General features: G+C 40.6%; 1 protein-coding gene across 3 annotated transcripts in view; it reads right to left on the bottom strand.

The window, feature by feature from the left end:
* Positions 1 to 19,196, bottom strand: part of PCOLCE2 (procollagen C-endopeptidase enhancer 2) — a 189,499-nt gene extending 170,303 nt beyond the window's left edge. For 2 of the 3 annotated variants that reach the window (XM_036444899.2, XM_045584119.1), the window contains exons 1-2: positions 18,779 to 19,196; positions 17,763 to 17,871 (exon numbers count right to left, since the gene is read on the bottom strand). In XM_036444899.2, coding sequence (XP_036300792.1) covers positions 17,763 to 17,871; positions 18,779 to 18,855 — 186 coding nt within the window. In that variant the 5' untranslated portion in view covers positions 18,856 to 19,196. The remainder of the gene's footprint in view (positions 1 to 17,762; positions 17,872 to 18,778) is intronic. The other variant, XM_036444898.2, reaches the window with a different exon arrangement.
* Positions 19,197 to 19,431: the final 235 nt, after the last annotated feature.

The raw sequence follows: 19,431 nt of genomic DNA, 5'->3' as shown, positions 1-19,431 counted from the left end.
CTCACTAGACCAGATGGAATTAATCAACATCTTCAGAACATTTCACCCCAAAGCCACAGAATATACATTCTTCTCAAGTACACATGGGTCATTTTCAAAGATAGACCCCATGTTGGAACATAGGTAAAATCTCTTCAAATTCAAGAAGATAGAAATCATATCAAGCATCTTCTCAGATTATAGTGGCATAAAACTGGAAATTAACTACAATAAAAATAATCCAAAGAAATCAAACACATGAGGACTAAATGACATTCTATTAAACAAAGACTGGGTTATGAGAGAAATCAAGGAAGAAATTAAAAACATCCTGGAAACAAATGATAATGAAAACACAACAATCCAAAATCTATGGGACACAGCAAAAGCAGTTTTGAGAGGGAAGTTCATATCTCTACAAGTCTATTGCAAATAACAACAACAACAAAAAATGGTAACAAATTTTCTAACTCTACAACTCAAGAGTTAGAAAAAGAGCAACAAGAAAAGCCCAGTGTAAGCAGAAGGAAGGAAATAATAAAAATCAGAGCAGAGATAAACGACATGGAGACCAAAGAAACAATACATAAAATCAAAAAAACCAAGAGCTGGTTCTTTGAAAGGATAAACAAGATTGATGAACCTTTAGCCAGGCTAACCAAGAAACAAAGAGAGAAGACTCAAATAAACAAAATCAGAAACAAAAGAGGTGAAATAACAACAGACCCCAACGAAATACAAAGGATTGTTAAAAAATACCATGAACAACTCTATTCCAACAAACTGAACAACCTGGAGGAAATGGACATATTCCTAGAAAACTACAACCTTCCAAAACTCAATCAGGAAGAATCTAAAAATCTCAATAGACCAGTAACTATGGAAGAAATTGAAACAGTCATCAAAAACTTACAGCAAACAAAAGCCCAGGGCCAGATGGCTTCACAGGAGAGTTTTACCAAACATTTAAGGAAGAACTAAAAACTATCCAGCTCAGACTATTCCAAAAAATTCAAGAGAAAGGAACACTTCCAAACTCCTTCTATGAAGCTAGCATCACCCTAATACCAAAACCAGATAAAGACAACACCATGAAAGAGAATTACAGGCCAATATCCCTCATGAACATAGATGCCAAAATCTTCAACAAAATTCTAGCAAATCGGGTGCAGCAGAACATCACAAAGATTATACACCATGACCAAGTAGGATTTATTCCAGGAATGCAAGGATGGTACAATATCCGCAAATCAATAAACATGATACATCACATAAAGAAATTGAAACATAAAAATCATATAGTCATATCAATTGATGCAGAAAAAGCATTTGATAAAATACAACACCCTTTCCTGATAAAAACTCTCACCAAGGTGGGAGTACAAGGATCATACCTCAACATAATAAAAGCTACATATGATAAACCCACAGCCAACATTATACCCAATGGGCAAAAATTAAAACCATTCCCTCTAAGAACAGGAACAAGACAGGGATGCCCACTCTCACCACTCCTGTTTGACATAGTACTGGAAGTACTAGCCATTGCAATTAGATAAGAAGAGGAAATAAAAGGCATCCAAATTGGAAAAGAAGAAGTAAAGTTATCCTTATTTGCAAATGACATGATATCGTACATAAAAAGAACCAAAAGACTCCATTAAAAAACTAATTGACTTAATAAATGAATCTGGCAATGTAGCAAGATACAAAATTAACGCCAAGAAATCTATGGCATTTCTATACACCAACAGTGAACTTACAGAAACAGAGACTAAGAAAGCAATTCCATTTACCATCGCACCAAATTAAGATACCTAGGAATAAACTGAACTAAGGAAGTAAAGGACCTATATGCGGAAAACTACACGACACTGAAAAAAAGAGATAGAGGAAGATGTAAACAGATGGAAGAACATATAATGTTCATGGATTGGTAGCATCAACATCATCAAAATGTCCATACTTTCCAAAGCAATCTATAGGTTCAATGCACTCTCCATTAAAATACCAACGACATATTTCACCGACCTAGAAAGAACTCTCCAAAAGTTCATTTGGAACAATAAAAGACCCCGAAAAGCCACAGCAATCCTGAGAAAGAGGAATAAAGTAGGAGGAATCTCAATACCAGATTTCAAGCTGTATTACAAAGCCACTGTCCTCAAAACAGCCTGGTACTGGCACAAGAACAGATATATAGATCAATGGAATAGAATCGAGAACCCAGCTATCAACCCAAATCACTATGCTCAATTAATATTTGACAAAGGAGGCACAAATATACAATGGAGTCAAGACAGTCTATTCAATAAATGGTGTTGGGAGAATTGGACAGATACATGCAAAAGGATGAAACTAGATCACCAACTTACACCATACACAAAAATAAACTCAAAATGGATACAGGACTTTAACATAAGATGGGAAACCATAAAAATACTAGAGGCATCCACAGGAAGCAAAATCTCAGACATATGCCAAAAGAACTTCTTCACTGATATGGCCCCTAGGGCAATGGAAGCTAAAGAGAAAATAAACAAATGGGACTACATCAAAATGAGAAGCTTTTTTTACAGCAAAAGGAACCATCAACAAAACAACAAGAAAGCCCCCTGTATGGGAGAACATATTTGCAAATGTTATCACTGATAAAGGTTTAATCTCCAACATCTACAGACAGCTTATACAACTAAATAAAAGGAAAATGAATGATCCAATTAAAAAATGGGCAATGGACCTAAATAGAATCTTTTCAAAAGAAGAAAGAAGGAAGGCCAAGAGGCATATGGAAACATGCTCAAAGTCACAAATTATCCGAGAGATGCAAATCAAAACAACAATGCAGTGCCAGCTGTCAGAATGGCCAACATCAACAAACAACAGGTGTTGGCGATGTTTCGGAGAAAAAGGAACCCTCATGCACTGCTCGTGGAATACAAACTGGTGCAACCACTGTGGAGAATAGTATGGAGCTTCCTCAAAAAACTGAAAATGAATTCCCATTTGACGCAGTAATTCCACTCCTAGGAATATATCCCAAGAAACTAGAAACACCAATCAGAAATGATATTTGCACCCCTATGTTCATAGCAGCACAATCTACAATAGGTAGGATTTGGAAACAACCTAGGTGCCCATCAGCAGATAATTGGATAAAAAAAAAACACCATGGTATATCTATTATACACAATGGAATACTATGCTGCCATAAAAAAGAAGGACTTCTCATCATTTGCCACTACCTGGATGGAATTGGAGAACATCATGCTGAGTGAAATAAGCCAGTCAATGAAAGAGAAACACCACATGACCTCACTCATTTATGGATAATAAGAACATTATAAACTGATGAACCAAAAGATAAGACATAAAAACAGTAAAGCAACAAGCAGACTGTAAAATTACAGTGGGGAGGGGAGGGAGATCTGGGGGAGATAAGAGACCAACCGAAGGTACTTGTGTACATGCATATAAGTACAACCAATGGACACAAAACTCTGGGTACGATGGCTATGTATGGGGGGGGGGGCAATGTAAAATATGTACACAGATAATAATTTAATAAAAAAAATAAAGAAGCCTTGAGTGCTCCTGTGGCTTTTGTGAACATTCTGCTAAGGCTCTAATTAAAACAGAGAGAAGAGTGCTGGGCTCCTCTGGAAGTTCTTATACAAACATAAAAGAGGCAACCTCCTGAAAGAGAACTCAGCTGGCTAAGAATTAAAACTATAAAGCTTTTAACCAGAAAAGCAAACTGCATAATTATTTCTTCTGCATTAACTATCCTTTCTAGTTTCTACTTTCCCCCAAAAAGGTTGGCATTTTGTTTCTCAATTTCACAACACAAATAAATACATTCACAGAGACTGCCTGTCATATGCTGTTTTCTTTTCTTTCCATAGTGACAAAAGACTTGAGTTTCTCAGCTCTCTTGTGACCATGTAACTAAGAAGCAGCCAATTAAATGTGCACAGCAAGGTGCTTGTAATTATGCACAATGCCCTTAGAGGGAGGATATATTCCCTTCTTCTCTTCCTTTTATTTGGCTGGAAAATGAACATAAACATAAAGGCTGGAAGCTAAACAATGCAGTGGTATTATCTTGAACAATGCAGTGGCATGTGGAACAGGAAGAGAGAAAGATACTGTGTGCCTAATGATTGAGAAACTGCCCCACCACTTCTAATTGCCTACCTCCAGATTCCTTTATGTGAGAGAGAACCAAAACTTATTTTAGGTCTCTGTTACTGGAAGTCTACTCAGCTCTAATTCACAGAACTGATCCAGTAAGATTACAGGAGAATGCAATCACAGATATAAGATCTTCCTAGATACAGATGACAATGTAGATTGCTTCCTAAAAGTCTGCGTTGCTTTGAGCTGATGCCAAGTAAGGGAGAGGGAGTGAATGAGGGGATGAAAGGAGTGTGTGGATGTGTGAGGTGAGTTTGTGAGTGAGGGACAGTTAAATTCCAGCAGGAGCAGTAGGGGCTGGCAGACCAGGCTCTCTTGGAGAGGGAGAGACTACCATGGCTGTGGGCACTCCCAGACTGTGAGACTTGGGCACGGAGCCCATACCATCTTGAAGGGGAGAACGGCCTTTCCTAGGAACTCATCAGCACCACCACCCAGATAGGCCTTGTAACTGCTCACAATCAGCAGCCACTCCAGCCAAAATCCTGCTGTCCCAACTGCAGACCCGTGGACCCTGGGACCTCCACCTCCAAAGGTGCACAACTCCCCCAGCGGCAGAACTCTGGACACCACATTCCTGTGTTTCCAGCACACAGGTGTCTAGGGTACACCTCTCTGTAAGCAGCACCTGGGAGCTACTGGTAACCTCTGCTGGGTATGATTTTGTACAGACAAAGGTGTACTGCCCTGCAGTAGAAATTCTTAATTCCCCCTCCCAGAATAATTGCCCACAGACACCCCAGCTGTGCAACCTCATTGCCAGAGCCCCTCAGAGTGTGTCAGAGCACCGCACAGGCAAAGGCACCTCCACAGTCATGCATTTCCAATGGACAGGCACTCTGAGCCCATCCATCCACAGGGATCTGGTGGGAGCCTCTTTGTGGGATCTTGGACAAACAGGGATGCATTTCCCCCCGGCAAAAGAAATTCTGAATTCCCTCTTCCTAAATAACTGCCCACAGATAACCCAGCTGTGCAGCTTCAACACCAGGGCCCTTCAGAATGTGTCAAATTCTGCACTGGCAAAGGGACTGCCATACTCACGCATTTCCAACAAGCAGGACCCTGAGCCCATCTATTCACAGGGCACTCTGGGGAGAGGCTGAGCCCCTACTGGGTGTGATTCTGCACAGACAAGGTGCGCTACCCCACAGTAGAAATTCTGAATTCCCTCTTCCTGAATAACTGCCCACAGTCACCCCAGCTGCTCAACCTCAGTGCCAGGGCCCCTCAGAGTGCATCAGAGCTCTGTGCCAGCAAATGCCCTGCCACAATCACACATTTCCAAAGGGCAGGCACCCTGAGCCTATCTATCCACGGGGTACTTGTGGGAAATGCTACAAGCTCTTGCTTGGTGTGACCTTGAACAAACAGGACACACTCCCTCCTTCCCCTACTTCCCCCAGTAATAGAAATTCTGAATTCACTCCTCCTGGATAACTGCCCACAGCTGCCTCAATTATGTGGCTTCAGTGCCACGGCCCTTCAGAGTACTTCAGTGTGCTTCACTGGCAAACACTCCTCTCAGTTGCCACTGGGAGCACGTGCCTATCTACCACAGGTGCAGCAGCAAAAGCTGAGTCTGCCAACTCCACAACTATAGAACTCTGGACACTACAGTCACACCTTTCCAGAGTGTAGGTCCCCTGAGCCCCATCACCCCAACAAATGGTTCCTGGGTGCCACTGTGAGTCCCTGCTGGGCACACATAATTTCAATCAAGGGTACAAGACAGTAAAAATTGGGACACAACCCTCCATGGCTGCTGACTTCTAGATACCGCATTTGCGTCTTTCCAGCTCACAGACCTACATCAAGAGAAAACAAATAGTTCAAGTAGGGAGCAACACTAGATTACCAAGCCCAGGAAACCTGAGAGATCACACCAGTAGCACCATAACCAAAAGAACTTGGGTAGAACAGTAGGATCTACAATTAAAATGTTACAGCAAAAAAAAAAAAAGGAGACAAAAAAAAAAATCCCCAAAGGGAAGAAAAAGAGGAATCACCAGAAAGGGAATTAAATGAAATTGAGGCTAGAAAATATCAGAGAAAGAATTCAGAGCAATGGTTATAAGAATGCTCAAACAGCTAGGTGACAAATACACACAACTCAATAACAAATACACACAACTCAATGAGAATTATAAGGAGCTGAAGGAGAATGTCACCAACATGAAAAGGAAACAACAGGAGATAAAGACCACAATGGAAGACTTAAACAGTAGACTACAAAAGACTGAGGACTGCAGCAGCGAATTAGAAAACACACACACACACACACACACACACACACACACACACACACAAATATAGCAGCAACTGGAAAGAAGACTTAAAAAGCAAGAGGAGAGCCTAAGGGAGCTTCAGGACAACACAAAATGAAACAACGTTCACATAATAGGGTACCAGAAGGAGAGCAAGAGAAGTAAGTAATAGAAAACCTGTTTGAAGAAATAATGACAGAAAACTTCCCTAATATTGGCAAGAGAAAAAACTATGCAAGCCCAAGAAGTACATAGAGTCCCAAACAAGGTGAACCCAAAAAGACCCACACCAAAACATCTCATAATTACAATTGTAAACACCAAAAACAAAGTAAGACTCTTAAAGGCTGCCAGAAAGAGACAGAAAGTTACCTACAAGGGATTTCCTATTAGACTATCAGTGGATTTTTCAACAGAAGCACTCCAGGCCAGAAGGGTATGGAATTAAATATACAAAGTGAGTAAAAACAAGGGCCTGAACTCAAGAATACTATGCTCAGAAAGGCTATCATTCAAAATTTAAGGTGGAATCAGGAGCTTCACAGACAAAAAAAAAAAAAAAAAAAAAAAGGATAAGAGAGTTTATCACTACCAAGCCAGCAATGCAAGAAATGCTAAAGGGACTGCTATAAAAAGAAGAAAGAGAAAGGCAAAAAGAAACACAAACACTAAGGAAAAATATGACAACAAACATTAGTAACAACATTAGTTTAATGTTACTAATGTTCAATAGTAACATTAAACGTAAATGAATTAAATGCACCAGTAAAAAGACATAAGGTAGCTGAATGGATAAGAAAACATGACCCATATATTAGTTGTTTGCAAGAGCCCCACCTCAGAACAAAGGATGCACACAGATTGAGAGTGAAGAGATGGAAAAACATTTTTCAGGCAAATGGAAATGAGAAAAAAGCTACAATACTTATATCAGATAAAACAGGCCTCAAAGTAAAGGCCATAACAAGAGATAAGGAAGGCCACTGCATAATACTAAATGGGGCGATTCAACAAGAAGATATAACTCTTGAAAACATGTATGCACCCAATACATAAAACAACTTCTAGAAGATTTCAAGGTAGAGATTGATAGCAATACAGTCATAGTAGGAAACTTTAATACCCCACTGACACCACAGGATAAATCATCTAAACAAAAATCAGTAAAGAAACAGAAATCCTAAATGACTCACTAGATCAGATGGATTTAATTGACATCTTTAGAACATTTCACCCCAAAGCTACAGAATATACATTCTTCTCCAGTGCACTCAGAACATTTACAAAGATAGACCACATATTAGAAGACAGGCAAAGTCTCTTCAAATTCAAGAAGACAGAAATCATAACAAGCATCTTCTCAGACCAAACTGGCAAAAAATTAGAAATCAACTACAATAAAGACAATGGAGGGAAAAAAAAACACAATTGGAGGCTAAATAGCATGCTATTAAACAATGATTGGGTTACCAAAGAGATCAAAGAAGAAATTAAAAGCATCCTGGAAACAAATGACAATGAAAACACAGCAATTGGAAATCTATGGGACACAATGAAAGCACAGTCCTTAAAGGGAAGTTCATAACTCTACAGGCCTACCTACCTCAAAAAAACAAGAAAAAAATGGTAATAAATTATCCAACATTGCAACTTAAAAAACTAGAAAGAGAGCAATAAGAAAAGCCTACAGTAACCAGAATGCAGGAGATAATAAAAATCAGAGCAGAAATAAATGACAAACCAAAAATCAATACATAAGATCAATGAAACCAAGAGCTGGTTCTTTGAAATGATAAACTAGACTCATGAACTTCTAACCAGACTTTAAAAAAAAAAAAAAAAAAAAAAAAAAAAAAAAAGAGAGAGGGCCCAAATAAACAAAATCAGAAATGAAAGAGGTGATGTAACAACCTACTCCACAGATATATAATACAAAGGATTGTAAAAATAATACTATGAACTCTACTCCAACAAAGTGAACAACCTTGACAAAATGGACACATTCCTAGAAAAACACAAGTTTCCAAAACTCAACCAGGAAGATTCAAAAAACCTGAACAGGCCAATAATTACTGATGAAATTAAAACACTAATTGAAAAGCTTCCAGGAAACAAAAGCCCTGGACCAGATGGCTTCACAGCAGAATTTTACTGAACATTCAAAGAACTAAGACCAATCCTTCTCAGGTTATATTAAAAAATTCAAGAGGAAGGCACACTTCCAAACTCTTTCTATGAGCCAGCAGTACCCTAATCCCAAAACCAGATAAAGACACCACCAAGAAAGAGAATTACAGGCCTATATCCCTGATGAACATACAGTAGATGCTAAAATTCTCAACAAACAGAGAACCAAGATGGCAGCCTAGGTAAGCACCTAAGCTGCCGCCTCCACAACAATTTCAAGACAACTAAAATCATAACGGACATCATCCAAAAACACAGAAAAACTGGTGGAAGTGGGAAATCTACAACCAGAAAGGAGAGGCTCACGGATCGAATCGGGAGCCGTAAAGCACTGAGATAGGGTGATGCGCGCGCAGAGAGGAAGTGCAGCCAAATGCCTGGCTGGCAGGAGGGGAAAGGAAGTCCCCAATTGCACTGAACACTTTCTGACTGCACTGAACATGGCCGTAACCCCGTGGACCCAGGCTCATACGAGTGCAGTCCAGACTGTAGAGAAAGGCACCTAGAGACTCAGAGACTATGAGACTAGGGGAGCCAGGAGCCGCAGCGGGCAGGGTCTACATTTGCACGCGAGTAAGTGCATGCAGAGAGGTCTGGCCACGGAGGTTGCCGCGGCCTCTCCATAGCGGAAGGAGTCAGAAGCTGCAGACTACAGAGACCCAACCTAATTCTTGGCGAGCCCCTGGGGTACCCATGCTCTTGCACAGAGAATCTGAATGGTCAGGCAGAAACTCAGGGGAGCCACGGAAGGCAGAGGTCAGGTGGAAACTCAGGCGAGCACACAAGGGCAGGGCTGATGGGAAGCTAAGACTGTCAGCTCAACCCTGAGAATCCACCCCATCCAAGCTGAGCACAGAGGTTTTTGCAAGTTTCCAAGTCTGATCCTATAAGACTGTCTCCAATACAGAAGGTATCCCAGAGTAGACACAGCTGATACCCACATCCAATTGGCCTGAAGGTCAGTTCTTCCCAGGGATACCAACAACAATCAAGACTTAACTACAACAGGCTGTACACAGAGTCCACAAAGGGGAGCACCAAGAGTGTCTACCTCAGCTAACTGGGGAGGCTGACCCACCGAACCATATAGGACACCAAACACACAAAGCCATCCTACCAACTCAGGGAAGCAGCAAAAATGCCACTGCAAAAAAAGCGAACAAAAGACTGAATATAGAGTTCAAAACCATGGTTATAAAGTTTTTTTGAGAATTTCCTAGAAAAGGCCGATAAAATAAATGGGACCTTTGAGGATATGAAATGGGATCAACTAGAAATAAAAAATACATTGTCTGAAATAAAAAATATACAGAGTCCAAAAACCAGAATGGAAGATCACAAGAATCAAGTCAAATATTTGGAACACAAAGAGCCAGAGGACACTCCTCCACAGAAGCAAGAAGACAAGCGAATCCAGAGAGTTGAAGATAGTGTAAGAAACATCTGGGACAACTTCAAGCGAACCAACATCAGAATTATGGGGGTCCCAGAAGATGAGAGAGAGCAAGATACCAAAAGCCTATTGGAAGAAATAGTGACAGAAAACTTCCCCTACCTGGTGAAAGAAATAGACTTACAAGTCCTGGAAGCACACAGAACCCCAAACAAAATGAATCCAAAGAGGACCACACCATGACACATCATAATTAAAATTCCAAGAGCAAAAGACAAAGAGAGAATATTAAAAGCATCAAGAGAAAAACAGGTAGTTACTTACGATTGTCAGCTGATTTCTCAACAGAAACCCTGCAGGCCAGACGGAAATGGCAAGAAATATTCAAGGTGATGAATAGCAAGAACCTACAGCCAAAATTACTCTACCCAGCAAAGCTATCACTCAGAATCGAAGGCCAGATAAAGAGCTTCACACAAAAAATAAAAAAATAAAAAAATAAAATAAAGCTAAAGGAGTTCATCACTGCCAAGCCAGAATTATATGAATTCTAAATTATATGAATTATATGGGGTTCTTTAGGAAGAGGAAGAAGATAAAGATAAAAATTATGAACAACAAATACTTAACTATCAACAAGTGAATCTAAAAACCAAGGGAATTAAAAAATCTGATGAACAATATTAACTGTTGAATATAATAGAATCAGAGCTATGGAAGGGGAGTGGACTGACGATTCTTGGGGTGGGGGAGAGGGAATGGAAGGGGGGGTGTGGGAAGAGACTTAACAAAAACTGCACCTATGGATAAGGACAGTGGGGCGTGGGGAAAGGGCAGAGGGTGGGGTGGGAACCTGGTGGAGGGGAGCAATGGAGTGGGGAGAAAGGAGGAACATTTGTAATAATATGAACAATAAAGATTTATTTTAAAAAAAATTTTTAAATTATCAACAACATTCTAGCAAATCAGATCCAGCATTACATTAGAAAGATCTTACACCATGACCAAGTGGAATTTATTCCAAGAATGCAAGGCTGATACAATATCCTCTGCTGGAAACCGATCATTGTCTCACTAATAGAAACATGTAAAAGGCTGGTCAATCTTGAAGCTCTGAAAGGTCAGAGTCAACCACTCCCTATCTAATTGAGACAAAGGTAAATGAGGCAACTTCCCCATCAAATAATCATGTAAATCTTTACTGATATGATAATCCGCTTATTACCAGCCTAAGGGCTATAGGTGTATCCCAAACCTGTTCAAGGGTAATGGGTGTATCCCATAGTCTCAATAAAAGGGACAGCAAGACCAGAGCCTAGTGGCAGTTCTCCCACTAGTGGTTGGCTCCTGCCTGGCCCCCCATATAGCTAAATTAAATTTCTTCTAGTCTCTTTTTCATTTGTGTGCAGCCCGTCTCCAGAACACAAACCCTGAACCAGAACCCTTTACAACGCGGGAAGTTAAAAGTGTTCTTATAATCCACAAATAAATAAGTGTAATACATCACATAAACAAAGTGAGAGACAAAAATCACATAATCATATCAATTAATGGAGAAAATGCATTTGCCAAATCCAACACCCTTTCTTGATAAAAATGCTCAGCAAAGTGGAAATAGAAGGTCATATCTCAACATAATAAAAGCCTTATATGACAAACCTACAGCCAAAATCATACTCAACAGTCAAAAAGTAAAACCATTTCCACTTAACAGGAACAAGACAGGGATGCCCACTTTCACCACTCCTGTTCAACATAGTACTGGAAGGGCTAGACACAGCAATCAGAGAAAAAGAAGAAATAAAAGGCATCCAAATTGGAAAAGAAGTGCAATTGTTATTATTCGCAGATGACATGATACTGTACATAGAAAACCCTAAAGACTCCATCAAAAAAATATTAGCCTTAATAAATGAATTTGGCAATATAGCAGGATACAAAATTAATGACAAGAAATCTATGGCATTTCTATACACCAACAGTGAACTTACAGAAAGAGAGGCTAAGAAAACAATCCCATTTACTATCGTACCAAAGAAATTAAGTACCTAGCAATAAACTTAACTAAGGAGGCAAAAGACCTCCTTAGTTAAGTTAAGGAAGACATAAATAGATGGAAGAACATACCATGTTCATGGACTGGTGGAATCAACATCATTAAAATGTCCATACTACTCAAAGCAATCTATATATTCAATGCACTCTCCATTAAAATACCAATGGCATATTTCACTGAACTAGAACAAAATCTTCAAAAATTCATCTGGAATAAATAAATTTTAAAAAGACCTCCAATAGCTGCAGCAATCCTGAGAACCAGATATCAAGCTGTATTCCATAGCCACTGTCCTCAAAACAGCATGGTACTGGTATAAGAACAGATATATAGACCTATGTAACAGAATAGAGAGCCCAGAAATTGACCCAAACCACTATGCTCAATTAATATTTGATAAAGGAGGCAAGAGAATACATTGCAGTCAAGATGGTCTTTTCAATAAATGGCGTTGGGACAATGGACAGATACATGCAAAATAATGAAACTAGACCACCAACTTACACCATACACAAAAAGAAACTCAAAATGGATAAAGGACTTAAATGTAAGATGGGAAACCATAAAAATACTAGAGGAATACACAAGCATCAAAGTCTCAGACATATGCCAAAACAATTTCTTCACTGATACTGCTCCTAGCGCAATAGAAACTAAAGAGAAAATAAACAAATGGAACTACATCAAAATAAAAAGCTCCTGCACAGCAAAAAAACAAAAAAAAACAAAACAAAACAAAACAAAACAAAAAAAACATCAACAAAGCAACAAGAAAGCCCACTGCATGGGAAAACATATTTGCCAATGTTATCTCCAATAAGGGTTTAATCTCCAACATTTATAGGGTATTCATACAACTTAACAAAAGGGAGATAAACAACCCAATCAAAAAATAGGCAACAGACCTAAATATATACTTTTCAAAAGAGTACATAAGGAATACCAAAAGTCATCTAAAAACATGCTCAAAGTCACTACTCATTGAGAGATGCAAATCAAAACAACAATGAGGTACCATCTCACACCTGTCAGAATGGCTATAATCAACAAATCAGCAAACTACAGGTGCTGGCGAGGATAAGGAGAAAAAGGAACCCTCTTGCACTGCTGGTGGGAATGCAGACTGGTGCAACCACTGTGGAGAACAGTATGGGGTTTCCTCAAAAAACTAAAAATGGAACTCCCATTTGACCTAGTGATCCCACTTCTAAGAATATATCCCAAGAAACTAGAAATAGGAATCAAAAAGGATATATGCACCCCTTTTTGCATAGCTGCACAATTCACCATAGCTAAGATTTGGAAACAGCCTAAGTGCCCATCAGCAGATGAGTGGGTTAGAAATTTGTGGTACATCTACAATGGAATACTATGCTGCTTTAAAAAAAGAAGAAATTCTTACCATTTGCAGCAGCATGGATGGAACTGGAAAGCATTATGCTAAGTGAAATAAGCCAATCAGTGAAAGAAAAATACCACATGATCTCACTCATTAATGGATAATAAAGAACATTATAACCTGATGGACAAAAAGACAAGATAAAGAAGCAGAGAAGCATAGAACAGACTGTCAAATTACAGTGGGAAGGCAGGGGAGGTAAGAGATCAACCACAGGACTTGTATACATGCATATAAATATAATCAATGAACACAAGACACGGGGTGGGGAGTGAAGGCATGTATGGGAGTGGGGTAGAAGGGCAATGGGGAGATATGGACACATGTAATACCTTAATCAATAAAAACTTTTTGGAAAAAATAAACACCTCAAATAGCGATGACTAACATTTATTGAGCACGTATTATATCCCAGATACTGAGACGAAGGGCTTTACTAGTACATGTACTATCTCTTTTTATTTTCACAACAGTCTTGAGATTTAGAGGAGATAAATCCTGTTCACACAAACTGTAAGTGATATCAGGTCTAGTAATAATTAATGTCGTTTTTCAACATTCGTTTAAAATCTTGCTTGGCGTTGACTTGTATTGACATAACCTTCAAACACGTGGTATCTACAGAACGTGTGAAGTGCAATTAACAAGTTTTGCTTGAAAAAGTTTGTGTTTGGTTTGGTTTGTGTTGCAAAACTAGGGCTAAGAAGATGGCGGATGAAGAGCATATTCGGCACTGCATGCTTTACGAGTTCCAATTAGGAAGAAAAGCAAGTGAGGCTGCAAAAAACATCTGTAGTGCTCTTGGTCAAGATGCAGTTAGCGCCAGAAAATGCCAGCGTTGGTTTGAGAAATTTCGCGAGGGAAATTTTTCGTTAGATGACAAGAGTGGTCGACGCCGTGTGTCCAATTTTGATCAAGAAGCTCTTCAAGCTCTTTTGGTGCAAAATCCTCAAATTACCCAACAAGAGCTTGCGACAACTTTAAATTGTTCACAAAAAACAATTTCCAATCAATTGCGTGCACTTGGCAAAGTCCAAAAGTTTGGGAAATGGGTTCCTCATGAGTTGACCGACAACAACCGTAATCAAAGAGTCACAATTTGCAGTTCGCTCCTCTCTCGTCAAAACCGTTTGCCGTTTTTAGAGCAAATTGTTACCGGAGATGAACAATGGGTGCTGTATGATAATTTGAAAAGGCGGCCTCAATGGTTGGACAAAAATGAGGCTCCACAGCCCACGCCAAAACCTGACTTGCATGCGAAAAAAGTGATGTTGTGTGTTTGGTGGAATTTTAAAGGAATTCTTCATTATGAACTTTTACCATCTAACCAAACCATTACAAGTGCAGTGTATAGTGCCCAAATGGAAAGGTTAGCCCAAGCTTTAAGAGAAAAAGAACCCGCGCTGATTAATCGGAAGGGCGTAATTCTTCATCGCGATAACGCACGACCGCATACTGCAAGAATCACTGCTGAAAAACTGCGCCAGTTGGAATGGGAAGTTCTCCCTCAACCTGCATATTCTCCTGATATTGCCCCTTCCGATTACCATTTGTTTCATTCTTTGCAAAACTTTCTTCTTGGAAAAAAATTTAATAATGAAGAATGCCTCAAAAATGCATTGACCGAATTTTTTGCATCAAAATCACAAGAATTTTACAACAGAGGGATTAAAATGCTTCCTGAGCGTTGGGCACAAGTAGTAGAAAACAACGGCAACTATCAATATATTGTTGATTAAATTTTGTTGTATTGTTTAAATAAATTCGATTTAAAAAAGTATTAGAAAACGACATTAATTATTACTAGACCTAATAGAAGGAGAATTTGAGTCTAGGGCCATCAGATTGCTAAGCTCACATCCTTACACAACATTCAAGTGGAGTATCCATTACACTTCCTTTGCCTCATAAAAGAATGAGTGGCAGCCCTCTCCTGAAGCATACCACTTCTTTACCAAAGAAAATTTTCACCACATCTCCCAAGCCTCAATCAAAGTCACACCAATTATGTCCCCTAATACCCCAAATGAATGGCCAGCCATGAATTCTTCCATTTTAGGTACATGATGCCTCTCAGTCATTAAATTTATTGAACCAATTTTACCTTACAGCCATTTAATTCCAATTGAAACACAATTCTTATTTAAAAAATAGGTTATTTTTATGTTTGTTTCAGAGCTTTATTTCACATTTATGCTAATATCAATATTTCAAAGCTATTTTCTATGACTTAAGCTCTTCTGGCCCCATGTACTACACAATAACATAACGAAATATGTGCCAGCTCATCAGAGAGTTGGCATTTGAGAGGAGGACACCAATGCATCTAAGAGCCATGGCTTATATTATGGGTATCAAATGACCTTCCTGGTGGGAATACCTCAATGCAAAACAGGTTTCACTTTACATAAGGTGGACTTACCAAATATTTGATCAAGTCATTTTATAACATTTTCTAGGCCTCAGTTTCCCTATCTATAAAAGTAAGGAAAATAATTTTACTTTCTTAAGAGTGATTAGCAGCATTTAGTGAAATTATTCTTATTAATTACATTGCACAATGTCTAGCACACAGTAAGTGCTCAATAAAAGGTAGCTACTTTTAAAAATTGTAATCTGTGAGTGGTACGATCTGAATGAATGAACGTCTCAGTAAACCAATGTGTTCAATTACCAAACAACTTCCCAACAACCAAAGAATGAAGAAGAAAACAGTCACTTCTATACTGACTGGAAAGATGTCTCAATATAGCCAATTCTAAATCCAGACACTTTATAAAAGCTGGATGGCTCTAAATCTGATATCTTATCTTGATTCAGCATAAACAATGTCATTACTAACCAGTATGGACATTTTATTAGCCTTTGGTATTTAATTCCCCATGTTATTATTCTCATTTTTTGCTAATTTATCTATTTTATATTCAATATTACTTTATCTGAGAGGCCTAGTGCACAAAATTCATGCACGGGCTGGGCTGTGTCCCTCAGCCCAGCCTGCACCCTCTCTAATCTGGGACCCCCTCAAGGGATGTCCGACAGCCCATTTAGTTCTGACATCCCTGGCTCCCAACCACTTGCTTTCCTATATTCCCTATGCCTGATTGCCCCTAACTGCCTCTGTTTGCCATCCTGATCACACCCTAATTACTCCCCTGACAGGCTGATCAATGCCTAACTGCTCCCCTGCCAGCCCGCTTACCCCTAACTTCCCTCCCCTGCTGGCCTGATCACCCCCAATTGCCCTCCCCTGCAGACCTGGCCCCACCAACTGCCCTCCCCTGCAGGCCTGGTCCCTCCAACTGCCCTCCCCTGCATACCTGGTTGCTCCTAACTGTCCTCCCCTGCAAGCCTAGTCTCCCCCAATTGCCCTCACCTGCTGGCCATCTTGTGGTGGCCATCTGTGTCCACATGGGGGTGGTCATCTTGTGTATTGGAGTGATGGTCAATTTGCATATTACCTCTTTATTATATATGATTCGTTTCAGATGTACAACATAGATGTTAGACAATCATATACTTTACAAAGTGTTCCCCTAATATTTCCAGATCCACCTGGCACTGTACATAGCACAATATTACTGACTATATTCCCTATGCTGTACTTTGTATTCCATAACTTCTGTAACTACCAATTTGCACTTCTTAAAACTTCACATTTTCACCCAGCCCCCCAATATTCTTTCCTTCTGGCAATCATCAGCCTGTTTTCTGTACCCATGAGTCTGTTTCTGTTTTGTTTGTTCATTTATATTGTTCTTTAGATTCCACATATAAGTGAAATCATTCTTCAGTTGTCTTCAGTAGTGGTTTCAAGTCAGGAACATTAACTGGGATTTTTTTCCATTTTCTGCCCCCATCCCACCCCCCATTTTTCTGCAATGGTATAAAGTAGTCAGAGGAGCACCACCTTTGATCTTCTATTCCCCACTGGGAGACATTTATGCAAGGCACAGGCAACAAAATAATTTCTAACAATCATTATGACAAAATAGCCTTAATTTTTAAGCCATGAAACTCAATTGAGTCAGGCTGGGTTTTCAGAAACACACCTGCTTAAAGCATTTATTCCTTCAAGCTTTATCTTGCATCCTTTCCAGTTGCTAATGCAGGACACCACTAGTTTTATTAATAAAAATCTCCAAAATAGCTGAGATAAATCCAACATTTCACTACCAGGCATTTGCAGCTAACTCAAATCTTGATCTCCGAGGAAAAAAGTAGCAGTCTTCCACTGTTAATAATACCCACTTCGAGGAGAATACCCTTTTAAAATATGCTTACTGTGATTTTCCAAGTGCATTTGCTATTTGGAGGGTACACTCCAGGAAAACCTTCGCTGCCAATAAATCCAGACTCTCCCGTAAGAACACCACCACATGTGAAAACAGGTCTATGAAATAAAAGGGAAACAATTTGAAATATGTCAACTTCAGAATGTATAGTCTAGTAATATGGATAAAGTTAATATGGATTAATAAATGCCTGTATCATATAAGGGATTCAAGAGCTTGCTAGCTCTCAGAATATACCCCAATGAAACATTCTATCCAGCTGCCACCTGTCTCCATCATAACACAAGCTCGATAGTTCTGTTATCCATCCATCCATCCATCCATCCATCCTTCCGTCCATCCATCTATCCATATGAAACCAAGTTTTCTAAGCAGTGGTAAAATGTTATAGGAAAATATTTAGTAGGTGGAAAAATTAAAAAGGGGGAGTGAGAGAGAGAGAAGATGAAAACCAGGCCAAGTGATGTGCATGGTTTAGAGATAGACAAGCAACTGGTTAATATAAAAAAGTTTCTCATCCCCTTTTCTGAAAACCTTTGGGCATTGGCAGATCCCCCCATTGAAAAGGTAAGTTGATGGAGGAGGTGACAAAGTTGCCAGGAGTGAGTCCCTCGGCCCAGGTGCTGGAGCCGCTCAAAGGTTAAGTTTCAGGAAGCCGGAGCAGCTCGGACCGTTCGCAGGGCAGCAGGGCACCATGCAATTCAAGTTTCCTCCTATGTTTAATTAAGTTTTTCTCTCCAGGGAAAAACAGAAATAAGCCTAAATCCACAGACTTGGGTCCTAACGCTTCCATGCGGGAGGGAAGACTCTGGACGGATGACGCCTTCGCTACGTGGTGACCGGGCCAGCGGGGGCCAGGGAGCCCTGCGACTGGACCCGGGGCCTGGGGCCTGGGGCCTGCCCAAGGCTAGGTCCCTCGGCATTCAGAGCAAACTGAGGAGAACTGGGCCCGAGGCTGCTGGGACAGAGCGAGGGAGGAAAGAGGGAGAGGGCGGGGCGCGTTACCTCTCCGGGTGCTGCTGACCCGACTGCTGGGCCGCCAGCAGCAGGCCGAGCACAACCCAGGGGCCCGCGCCGCTCATGGTCGGTGGAGACTGTCCGGGCGGCCCGCCAAGAGCACGCCGGCCGCGCCTCTGGCGTGCACACAAGACACCCTGTGCGCGCTCCTACGCACGCGCGCGCTCGCGGGGCAGCCCGGGTATGTGCAGCTGGAGGGGTCCGGAAGCATTTAACGGTGATTACGGTCCAGCCTGACTCGACAATTTCCTTCCCCAAGGAGTTGCTGACAGCCACTGGCCACTGCTGAATGTCCGGTTTGTTCTCTGAGGCGGGAGGGGCGGCTCCCATGCCTCAGCCGCCTGCTCTCTAGGTGGGGCGGGCGAGCGTCTCCTCCCCCGAACCGGGGACCCACAGCCCTATCTCATCCCGCCTGCAGTCCTGTGGGGAGATGAAAAGGGACCCCCTCCTTCGCCCACCTCCGCTCATTGATGCCCAAGCGCGACCTGGCTCAGTAATCCACAAATGATCACAGGGTGGGGTGATGTTTTTCACTAGCTACTTTTTTTTAAAAAAGTATTCGCGCCTGCTAGAAAACCTGAGGTTCCTTCTTTATTTAACTCTTTTCTGCTTTACTGGTGTATAAGTGCTTCCTGATAACT

This window comes from Pipistrellus kuhlii, unplaced genomic scaffold (assembly GCF_014108245.1).
Source record: "Pipistrellus kuhlii isolate mPipKuh1 unplaced genomic scaffold, mPipKuh1.p scaffold_m20_p_2, whole genome shotgun sequence".
In the NCBI taxonomy this organism is placed as follows: domain Eukaryota; kingdom Metazoa; phylum Chordata; class Mammalia; order Chiroptera; family Vespertilionidae; genus Pipistrellus; species Pipistrellus kuhlii.
This window is presented reverse-complemented; position numbering and strand designations above follow the sequence as displayed.